We start from the raw sequence: 11,953 nt of genomic DNA, 5'->3' as shown, positions 1-11,953 counted from the left end.
CGTTGCAGCTGCTTGTTTATCTCTAAAAAGTAATGGAATCTAGACAAAGTCATGCCAAGTCTAAGGTTCCTTACTGCGATTTCTTTATTATTATTGTTAGTGTTGTGACTTGGCTATTGAAGGGTACACAAGTCACAAAGGTACAAAATTATGCAAACCAGAATACTTGGAAGCGTGGACCCACCTAGTACCTACACAATGTTATGCCTGGGTTTACAAATAATTTAACAAGAGAAGGGCAGGTCTACCTCTCGAGGTCAGCTAGACTTTCGGAGCCAAAAAAGTGGAGGAGGACTAACTTCTAAAATAACCATTAGTAGTGAATAGTTACTATGAGGTGCGAACGAAAATAATGGCAGAAGACGCCATCTAGTGATAAGTAGCAAAATCACAAAGAACACCTGGAACACGATTCTCGTTGTGTAAAGAAGACTTGTAATGCCATCTGTATTACATTTATTAAAACTTCATAGTCGTGTGAACTGTCAGCGTGTTCCACAGAGAACACATCAAAGCTTTCGAACTTGTTCTATCTGTATGAAACTTGTGCTTTCAAAACAAACTCTACTGTAGTTTTAAATGAACATTTATTTAACATTGATTATTAACTGAGAACCTCTCAGTTTTAAAGCTAAACTTTCAAATAATGTAAAAAGACCAAATCAAATAGTTTTTAGCTAAAATACTTGTGTTGACGTTTTTTGTTTGAAAATAGTAGAATTTCAATTTATTCAGCGGACACCCCTGCCTGCGGCTGGCCACATTCTGCTGTCTCCGATTTCAGCAAGTATGTAAATGTCATACCTTTATTTTACGAATTTTTACGTTCAACACGGTTCGCGTTATATTTTCACGATAGCTCGTGTGTTTCGTGTCGGTTTCCGTTACATAAAGTTAGTGATGTCGGCACCGAGGGCTCATAACCTCCGCGCGGCGCGCGCTCGCTGCATCACGTAACGACGGGAGTGCCCTGATGGTGAGAAGAAGCGAAATGGTGCTGAGTACCGAGTGGGCGCAGGTTGAAGTTGTCGATCTCACTAACGATGGCAACGGTCTCGGGTTTAACCTGGTAGGCGGGCGGAGCACTGGAGTTGTCATCAAGTACGTGCTGCCTGGCGGCGTAGCGGACAAGGACGGGCGCCTGCAGAGCGGAGACCACGTTCTGCAGGTGGGGTCCGTCAACCTCCGCGGCTTCACGTCCGAACAGGTGGCCGCCGTGCTGCGCCAGTCCGGGCCGGCCGTGCGCCTGCTGGTGGCGCGCCCGGCGGACCCCGCGGCAGCGCTGCGAGCCCCGCTGCCCGGCACGGCGCTGGTACCCACTAAGATCCTCGGGGACCCAGAGCTTCTCGACCGGCACCTCATAGAGACTGGCTATGGTGCTGTGTACGACTTGTCTCAATGTTTTACTGACTACATCAACAGCCAGAATGGCAATTGTGCAATTGAGCCCAGCATGGTGGCTGCAGCTGTGAGTGTAATTGGTGACAACCCCCAGCAGATACCTGACCACCCCATCATATCTGATGCTGTCTCACCCACCATCACCATCACAGTGCCTGTTGAGATCCCCAACCAGCCTGAGATAGAAATAGTGAATGTGGATTTAAACAAGAATGTCTATGGTCTAGGTATAACCGTGGCTGGGTATGTGTGTGAGAAGGAGGAACTCTCCGGAATATTTGTGAAAAGTATTATTGAGGGCAGCAGTGCTGAACAAAGTGGTAAAATTAAGATTAATGATAGAATTATAGAAGTTGATGGATTATCCTTAGCGGATAAAACCAACCCACAGGCAGTAGAGATATTAAGAAATACAGGCATATCTGTGCACTTAGTATTAGAGAGATACTTGAGAGGTCCAAAGTTTGAGCATCTGCAGCTAGCTATATTTAATGAGGAGCGTCCTGCATCGCCATCCCCAACCACCACAACCTTATCCTGGTTCCCAGTGCCTTCCCATGCAGAGAATAGTACAGTAGAAATAGAACCTGAGCCTGAATCTAACACAACCATTGACTCTGGTGTTTTAGAAGTTGGTGACATACAAGATGAGCCAACACAAGAAGAGTTGGACAGAAGATTTGATGAGATATTATCTGTTGATGAAGAGGAGATAAAGAAGAAGTGGGAGAGTGAAGTAGGGCCTGATAAAGAGATCCTAGTGGCACAAGTGAGCAAGCTTGAAGGACTAGGTATTAGTCTAGAAGGCACAGTTGATGTTGAAGGAGGTCAGGAGGTCAGACCTCACCACTATATTAGGTCTGTGCTACCTGAAGGCCCTGTTGGCCAGGAGGGCAGTCTGTCAGCTGGTGATGAGCTTTTAGAAGCAAATGAGTACAGGCTACATGGCCTAACTCATACTGAAGTTGTTAATATCTTAAAAAAGCTTCCAAATAGAGTAAGATTGGTTGTTGCACGCAGTAGCATAGACAGTGGTCCACGCCCACTCATTAACCTGGCACCTGACAGAGAAGGCTTTGAAGCAAGAAAGATTATCTCTGGCAGTTTGAATAACTTAACAACCCTAGTTAAAGCTCAATCAGACACCTCAATCAACACATCCAGTACTGCAACACTCACCAACCACTCCGGACACTCTAAGAAGTCTCGATCCCTGGAGTGTGTGTCAGGCTTAGCCATGTGGCAGAGCAAGGAAGATATTGTAGAGCTTGTCAAAGGTGACCAAGGTTTGGGATTCTCGATTTTGGACTACCAAGACCCTGTAGATCCTCAGGGAACAGTTATAGTGGTCCGAAGTTTGGTCCCTGGTGGTGTAGCTGAGAAACTTGGCGAGATCGCGCCAGGAGATAGAGTGATGTCGGTAAACGGAGTCAGTATTAAAAATGCGACCCTCGACCAAGCTGTGCAGGCGTTGAAGGGTGCTCCGCGGGGCGTCGTGAAAGTGGGGGTGGCGCGGCCGCTGCCTCCCCAAGAATCTAAGTCAAAAAGCACAACAACTCTGAACACAAAACCAAGTTAATTGTCACCTGCTGGTGATACCTGATCTAGTCATGTTGAGTCATATCTGTAAGCTTTAGGGTCTACATATCATGTAGAGTAGAGGTTGCTGGCAGGGTCTCACATACTGTATAACATCTAATTAATCAGCCTGTTTCAAATCCTCCATTTATAATGCTGATGATAGATATTTTTATTATCAATAGCAACTATTAAATGCTAATTTTCATATGGTCAAAGAAAGGTTATCTTAAATAACATTCTATTTATTACTGAATTGTGTTACTATCTATGATTCCCTTCACTATATGGTATGTTAGGCTCTACCAAGGATTGTTAGGAAGGCTGTAGACATAAATTCACAGAGAATTCACGACAGAGCTCAAAACTCGTATGATACAATAATAATTAACGCTTTACTAGATAAATAGTATTAAATAAGACACACACATGTCATTTTAAATGCACTATTTTACAAGAACTACACTCTTAGAGACTTGGATTTTTGTAAACAATAGAATTTAGAACAAGCTACAGTGCAGTCTGATACACATTTCTTTTTACAATAATTTTCTACACATAAAACTGTGCTGCGTTTCTTGCCAATAAAATATACTGTTCAACAAAGTTCAACAATCATTCAAGTCTTTAAAAGCTGTTTTAAGTACCTACTTATAATAATTTTACACAAGAAATGTTCCCTGTATTGGACAATCTTTTTTTACTATAGATTGTAATATCACTATAATGTAGATATTTACCTAAGGGAGCAATTATATAAAGTAAAAGTTTATGTAAATACATATATTTGAATCTCACAACACTTGCATTGGATAGTATTAATGTATTATGTATAAATATATAATTATTATGAAAAAATTGTGGATTTGATTGAGAATTGAGTTCTTAAATCTTTTGTAAAAATGTATTATTATTTTGTAAGTAATGTATAGTTTGCAGGTATCTAAGGACATTGCCTGACACTGAGGATATTTCCGCACAATATTTTTTTAAGATTTCATTAAAAATATCATTTTAATAAACACAGTTTTTTTATGGTTTACAGTGGTATGTCCTTAGACTACAAGTAAGCATTTCTGTATGTATGTAAGATAAGCACTAAAACTAGGTGAGCACATGTGATATGAGTGAATTATATATATGTACTCTAACAATAACCCTTTAATTATAACGAAGACAGACTTAATTGGTATAGGAACTTTTGTTACTATTCTATACTTACTTAAAATCTGTCGAGACCATGTCATATAATTATACCATATTATGTGTCATATAATTCATAATATTGTGGAAACAAGATGCCGCTACTTAGTGTATCGCGCCGTTTCGTTCCAACAAAAACAACAGTCCTGATTTATATTTATAATTACAACTGCTCTCTAATCTGTGTCTGTCTTCATCATGAATCGTGATTTAACTAATTTTGTATTAACATGCATTTATTTTAACATTTCATATACTGATCTCTATTACTATATTTATGTATTATGTGTCTGGCAATGTCCAAAGAAGGACTGATAGAAATCGAAGGGTCGAGATTAATATTCGAGTCTATAATAAGAAATTCATAGATTCTTACTGTTCATTGCCAGTACGTATGGATGCGGGCGAAGCATTTACATTATTAATAGTCTATACTTAGACGCGCGTATCATCTCTTATTGATTTGTATTCGTTCTTGTTACTTCTTCCAGTGAGATTGGTACCATCTTTTATTTATAATCTGATGTAATCTTGGAATCTCTATTTTAGAATATTTATTTGTTGTACTTCCCTAGTATAATTTCATTAAAAATCATTGTTCAAAGATTTTAACTAAAACATAGTCGACTTTCTACCATTTTTTACTTTTATAACGAACAAAGCAAATAGTTTTTCCATTAAATTAATACGAAACGTTTATTCCTCTTACATACAACCCTTAATTATTATTGCTACTTGTAAAATTATTCTTATTAATATACGGTCTAAATAAAATGGTACTAAAGTGAAAACAGAAACATTCGATTCCTTTCTGAAGTCGTAAAGTAACAATTCTCGTCGAACAATTAAACCGAAATAAACACAAAAGAGAAATTACGGAAAAGTTCGAACGCTACTCTATAAAGGTTACCGTGAAACGTCTGTGTTATAGAATTTTCTATTTTGATTTATCAAAGGCTGGCTATTTCCAAACCACGCTCAATGCCGGCGAAGTTTGTATGGCGGGAACAATTTTCCGGCGCCATTCCGAAAATGTATTTATTTGGATAGGAATTCTTTTGAATGCCGGATAAATCATTCATTTTATAATGTAGATTGCTGTATAATCCTATTAGACGTAACATTTATTTTAAGCATTCATGAAAGGTTTTATAAACACGGCGCGGATGTGGCGTCGCGTGCTCCAAAACATTGTAATTCGCCGCAGCTAGTTCCCACATAGTCGTAAATTCGACCACTAACGTGATTTAACACACTTAGCTACATCATAAAAACATGAAAATATTTACTTTTCCTTGAAAAGAAGTGCAAAGTAAAACATTTTTTCGAATGGTGCGATTTTTTATCGCTTTATGATGTTTTCAATTCTGTCCATGTAGTTAGCTTGTAATTATGTTCGCGTTTTCAAATGAACTTTTAATCAGCTGCAGCTGCTCTTCCTTTTGATGCATCATCCTCAACTTATACCTAGATTCAACGCTCAAATCTAAGCAATACTTAAAGTAGTAAAGCACTGTTATAACTGCACCTATAAAATGATTTCATAGGTGATGATCACTATTAACGATGATTCAGGAACTAGTGAATATCGCATGAACTTGCTCTTTTCCCCAAGAACTTGGTTGTATAATTGCATACGGCTATTATCAAAAGTTTTCAATAAGATACAAAAAACTTTTCGGATTTAATCTTATCTGATCTTCTTGATGCGCAAAGTTCAAACACGATTTAAAATAAATAACATTTCCCACAATCTTAAATTTAAATTCACTTTGAGTCGCGCGGAGCCTTCCCGTCTAAATTTGGCACAAGTTCTGGATTCCCGTCGCAGTACGCTTATTTATTTTGAACTCTGTTACTTCTTCCTGCTGAAAGCTATGATTTATTGTTTGTCAGAAATGTCGTCGTGTTCTTTTATAATGTTGGAGAATTTAAGTTTTATTCGCTGCGTTATACAGGAACGATTTCAACTTGTCTAAATGTTACTGAAGTTAAAACGATAAAAAACAGCTTTAGGATTTTGCTTTGACCTTTAGCTTGTTTTATTTTACATCGCATTTTTGCGCAGAATATCAAGCAGGATATGATCCTGAGTAAAATATAGGATAATGAACAAAGGTTTATATCACTTAATGCTTTGGTGCATGCTTAAAGTTTTCATTTGCTTCTTCTATTGAAAGTAACACTTTCAAAGTATGTTTCAGCTTTTCATTCATGTAAAATAACGAGTATTTAAATAATTGCAAGTATTATAAATCTAAGAAATTTATAATATGTATAAATAATGTACACTTGCTGTAAAATGTATGTGGCGACATTACAATCTGGTGCACATTTATTATACAAGTGAGGTATTTTTTGTACTTTTGTCACCTTTAACAACAGTTTGCATCAGATTGTAATCGTGTCGACGTTAAATGTAATATTTTTGTATAAAAATAAACCTCAATAGCCGAGCTTTTATTGTGGACCGTGCACGCATGAGCGAATGACCTAAGAATGCCCACAGTTGTTTATAGTTCCTTACTTGTCACTATGCAATGCCTATACAATTGGTATTAGAGGTACGGGTTCGACGCTGATACGTGCATCTTCCACACTACGGCGTTTATGTAAATTGCGTTACACCACGATTCTTCCGTTCAGCCAGACTGACATAGATGATAAAATGTCTCATTTACAAACTCTAGGGATATGTGATGGAATACAAGAATCATTCTATATTATATTTTAACCAAAACTTCTGAGAAAATGCTTGTAATTGTTTTCGATATTGATACAGAACTATAAATCATTATATTATAATCATAGATTCAACAACTTGGCTACAGTCAGTTAATACGATCTGATTCGCGAAACATTGAAAGGCGATAAGCTGACGCTACAACCAGCCTTCATATTAGAACTTTATATAAACTCGAAACTTACTGAACACTGCTCTAACCGTCACTGAACATTTCTGGCAGTTCGCTTATCTGACTGTCCATCGAGTTCTCTGGTCGCTGGCTGTGCCGATTAGGCAAAATTTCAATTATTCGCTGTTTATATACTTGTACAAGACTTGGACTACCATGCCACAGTAGAGTAAAAGGTTTTTATTTAAGCATCGAGTACCTATATGAGTATATAGTAATATTTCCATCGCATATCCCAAGCAACGTCCTACATATAAATACATAGTATAATATCGGCACGTGTATTATAAACGACTCACACTTAGCCTTACACTCAGATGTAATATAAAGAGGATAAATATAAATAAGAAAATTATGAATTGTTTAATTTTTTCCCTTTTCGATGGTGGCAAAAAGTGGATAAATATTTTCTTTAAATTGCCTCATCCAAACAGTGGACTGAGTCCAAGAACTTATTCAATACCAATAATAAACAAAATTGGTGTATGTATCTAAGATCCCATCATAGCCCATCACCTTCAGCGAGCCGGTTAATGGATTAAAGGTAATAAGAAATGCCAACCAAAGAATATTTTTCGTTACATATCACAATAATCCTCTACATTCTACGCAGCATTTACCAAATGTGCGCTGACCCTAAGTACCTACACGTAGTTACAGAAAATTGAACATAAAACGTAAGTATATCGTAAACTTTTGCTCGTGACCTGAAGAACAGTGCTTACTTCTGGACACTAAGCTTTGTAGCAATCATATACGAAAATTATTTCCAAATAAGTGTGATGCATTATATCAAATAAGGCGTTTAGGAAAGAAAAACAAAGGTATAGTCAGCCACAGAAATCGGTTACCACAACCAGATTTTCAAAGTAACCGTACACTGTATACTCAACCTAATTAAATGAATTGTCGTTATGCTATTGAAAAAAAAAACACTAAACCTACGCTGTATTTTTTTAGGTAATGTACGTAAAAAAGGTTAACAATCTTGGAGTGACTATTTCTCGAAAAGTTAGGTTTGAAACATGAAAAAAAATAGTGTAGTGTAGCTAATACTCAATAATCGGAAATTCATTGTATTGACAGTGTTCAGCCTCGTACCTTCTGAATTTCCAATTATTGTTGGCAATGTGCTTACGAGAAAAGGGATTGTGTCATATTAATCTAATTTCAATTCATTCGTCGGCCATTGTAAATAGCGGAATTGGGGCCTTGATCTTCAGAAAATCGGATTATGTTAACCAATTTCTATTGGTGACTGTACAGAAACGTTCATAATTTTTCGCCGCGTGCCATTGTGGAAAAATCTCAAAGAAGTATAAATATAGGACTGTAACGTCCCTATAAAGTGTAGTGCGTCAATGTTATAGATTTTCTTTTATCTTTTATAGCTTCTACCATGTGGGTGCCGAACATGCCAGTGACGATTATAACCGCGGTGGCGGCCACTGCAGGTGGGGCCTGCATATTCAAGTAAGCCTCTATTTTTCACCTAAATGTATTAGCAATAAGGTTTGTTTTTGTTCAACGTTTTTTTTTTCTTCAGAGATTTTTACGGCGGTCCGCCTTTTGATAAAGCCGTTCGCGCTGATGGCAAGGTGGTGATCGTGACAGGCGCCAACAGCGGCATCGGCCGGGAGGCAGCCTGGGACCTCGCCAGGCGAGGAGCCAAGGTAAGGAGATCAAGAAATATTTTAACAATCCAGATGATATATTTTATGCAATATTTTATACATCGCGGTCTAATGTTCTATCAGCAACATAAGCATGTACAATTACTATGAAAAATTTGCTAAAAAGTTTTGTAAATATATTTCAGTGCTAAAACAACAACAAAATTGGATTTTCTTGGGTTATTTTGTAAAAGCTACAGTGGACAAGGAGAAGACAGATTCAGATAATTATCTGAATGCGTGGCCGGGGTCGATTCGGCTAATAACTATCACATATAGAATAAACTTCCTAAAGATCAACATTTGTACAATAACCCTCATTTGAGCATCTCCCTTTTACCTCTTGAGTCCTGTCCCTCATGAAGACCTGTGCAGGTGTTCCTGGCGTGCCGCAACATGGAGAAGTGCGAGGAAGTGCGTCGCGAGATCGTGCTGGAGTCCAACAACAAGTACGTGTACTGCCGCCCCTGCGACCTGGCCAGCACCAAGTCCATCAGGAAGTTCGTCGAGAGGTAACAACTAGGCAACTTGTATAAATGACATGAATATTATGTCAAAACTTTTTTTAACATTTAAAAAAAATGAAGAATGAAGAACTGAAGTGTGTTGTAACAAGCGTAACTGAATTTATGTTAATTGTATTGTATCAAATAAAAGTTTATAAATTTTTCCACGAGGTTGATAAAGAAAAATATACGCAGTAGAATAAAAAGGATTTTAATGCATATACAATGAAGAATTACCTATTTTCTTACAGATAAACTATTAAAAAAAATATAGAAAAGCATCAATCAAAATTTCCATATTACATTCATTAAGCTTAAATTAATTTGAACCTTACGTGTTGACCATAAGGTTCAAATCCGAGGAGCCCCGCCTGGACGTCCTGATCAACAACGCCGGCGTGATGGAGCCCCCCGCCAGCGTCACGCGCGACGGCTTCGAGACACAGCTCGGGGTCAACCATCTCGGACACTTCCTGCTCACCAACCTTCTACTGGATACATTACAGGCAAGACTCAACCTTATTCTTTTCAAATAGAGCTGCAATCAGCTTATTCATGAAGGACAGTTCTTGTTTATCAACTTCTTGATTCCTTACACGCAAGTTTCGACTATATGACTAGCATTATAAAGTTGTAATTTAGTTGTTAGGAAACATTTATTGGGGATCCATTTACTGCTTATATTATAAAGCTTTAATTGTCTTGCTTATGTAACCATACTATCTATCTTCTCACTAACGTCCCGGGAATCCTACAAGCAAGACTCAACCTTACTACTAACATCAAAAAGTTGTAATTAGCTTGCAAATCTCAAAATAATATTCATTTTTCAGAAGTCAGCCCCCAGTCGCGTGATATCAGTAGCTGGCAGCTCGCACTACAGAGGAGACATAAACAAGGAAGACCTGAACTTCAGCAAGAAGTACGACGGGCCCGCTGCGCACGCGCAGAGCAAGCTGGCCACCGTGCTGTTCATCAGAGAACTTGGTAAACGGATGTTGGGTAAGTGATAGCAAACTATTGGAATCTGAGGATAGGGTGGGGATAGAAAGAGATGTCTTTATTTGTGACACTATAGCTCCAAAACGTAAAACTTTATTATGAAAGAATGATTAAATTCTTTAAAAACTAGCGACAATTTACAGTGTGTATTTTATTCCAAATTTAGATAGCCGTTGCAAAGTTATCTATCTGTTCTTTCGTCGTCCTTGATGTAAATATAATCCATTGAAGGATGAAAGATATAATTCTTTAAATGTGTATTTTTACCATCCTTACTGGTTACTGGTGATGGACTCCTTTATCTCACGTAGGCTCCAAGTCGTACCATCCTTATATAAATTTAAAATCCAAGAAATCCATTCCGCAGGTAGTGGCGTGGCCGCGATCGCAGTAGACCCGAGCCTGACGGACACTGCCATCACCCGGCACATGTCCATGATGAAGAGCGTCTCGCGCTACTTCGTGTACCCGCTGTTCTGGCCCTTCATGAAGACCGCCAAGCTGGGCGGCCAGACCCTCGTGCAGGCCGCCCTCGACCCCGCCCTGGCGGACTGCTCGGGAGACTATTATGTGTAAGGATTCTTTTTAATACATAAAAGTACTCGTTTCGCGGTTTCGGTCTTTATAGTTACACACATTAGTTATAGAGACACCTCCGAATCAGCTCGACCGATTCTGATGAAATTTTGTGTCTTTGTTAGGTAGGTTTGAGAATCGGACATTTATTTGTCATCCCCATAAGTTTATTTTTTTCTGCGTTCTAAATATATACATACTCGTATAATATACATAGATAAATTAAACCCAGACAGAACAAATGATTGTGCTCGTCACACAAAAAAATGTCCTGGGTGGGATTCAAACCAACATCCTCCGGCACAGCAGTTAGGGCCACTAACTGCTAGACGATAAATTGCGATATTTCGTAATCTGTATATTCCTTTACAGTGACATGAAGAAGAAGGATCCCTCTGCGCTCGCGCAGGACTACGAGCTGTCTGACTGGATGTGGAAGGTCAGCGAGAAGTGGACCAAGCTGGACGAGCACAAAGCAGCCCTGAATAAGGCCACGGCAGCGTGATAGAGGCTACTAAAATGCTAATTATAACTTAATTTTAACATCAGTTGAAAATTGACCTTACGGGTACGTGATAAAAGCTAAATTACATTGGCATTGCCGTACAGCTAGTATGTCTTGTTATAACTTCATTAGACCACCTAGGTTATTTTAACCAGTTGAAAGTCAACCTAATGGGTATGTGATAAGAGCTAAAATACAATGAGACTGCTGTACAGCTAGTATTGCTTTTACTTAATTATATTAGAATGAATGTGTTTAGTGTTAGGGGAATGTCTGCATTTATTGTTAACTAGTTAATAGTTTCGTTAATAAATTACTGATAATTATGGTTGTTTTTTCTTTAATATTTCCTTTTGAGTGTTCTGTGACCAAAGGGTAGACAATTGGAATTACTGAGGCACCGCTGTCTCTCTATCACCGGACTGTATCTCATGAACCGTGATGGTTAGAAAGTTGACTTTCACAGACAATGTATAGCTATTGCCGCTACAACAACAATTATTTAAAATGGAGCTCGATGTTAAGCAACTTTTTGATGATCACAAATTAGGATGGATTACCCATACAGTTACTTGCCACACAACCGACAGGATT

The 11,953-nt window shown here is 38.3% G+C and overlaps 2 protein-coding genes across 2 annotated transcripts; both read left to right on the top strand.

Annotated features, from left to right (window-relative positions):
* The first annotated feature begins 652 nt into the window (after positions 1-652).
* LOC113504812 (retinol dehydrogenase 13-like) lies at positions 653-11,685 on the top strand. Its single transcript, XM_026887274.1, has 8 exons — positions 653-787; positions 8,489-8,570; positions 8,644-8,770; positions 9,146-9,282; positions 9,626-9,782; positions 10,110-10,278; positions 10,646-10,850; positions 11,227-11,685. The coding sequence occupies exons 2-8, from the start codon at positions 8,497-8,499 to the stop codon at positions 11,357-11,359; spliced, it is 1,002 nt and encodes a 333-aa protein (XP_026743075.1). The 5' UTR covers positions 653-787; positions 8,489-8,496; the 3' UTR covers positions 11,360-11,685.
* LOC113504811 (patj homolog) lies at positions 764-7,452 on the top strand. Its single transcript, XM_026887273.1, has one exon. It carries the CDS (start codon positions 974-976, stop codon positions 2,978-2,980), a length of 2,007 nt encoding a protein of 668 aa, XP_026743074.1. The 5' UTR covers positions 764-973; the 3' UTR covers positions 2,981-7,452.
* Positions 11,686-11,953: the final 268 nt, after the last annotated feature.

This window comes from Trichoplusia ni, chromosome 23 (genome assembly GCF_003590095.1).
Source record: "Trichoplusia ni isolate ovarian cell line Hi5 chromosome 23, tn1, whole genome shotgun sequence".
Taxonomy (NCBI): domain Eukaryota; kingdom Metazoa; phylum Arthropoda; class Insecta; order Lepidoptera; family Noctuidae; genus Trichoplusia; species Trichoplusia ni.
The sequence above is the reverse complement of the archived record's forward strand: the minus strand, read 5'-3'. Positions and strand labels throughout refer to the sequence as shown.

Bases quoted from the DNA above. Each gene is read 5' to 3' on its own strand.
- LOC113504812 (XM_026887274.1), top strand. From the start codon at position 8,497: ATGTGGGTGCCGAACATGCCAGTGACGATTATAACCGCGGTGGCGGCC. The intron at 8,571-8,643 runs GTAAGCCTCTAT...TTTTTTCTTCAG, and splicing joins GGTGGGGCCTGCATATTCAA to AGATTTTTACGGCGGTCCGC. The intron at 10,851-11,226 runs GTAAGGATTCTT...ATTCCTTTACAG, and splicing joins TGCTCGGGAGACTATTATGT to TGACATGAAGAAGAAGGATC.
- LOC113504811 (XM_026887273.1), top strand. From the start codon at position 974: ATGGTGAGAAGAAGCGAAATGGTGCTGAGTACCGAGTGGGCGCAGGTT.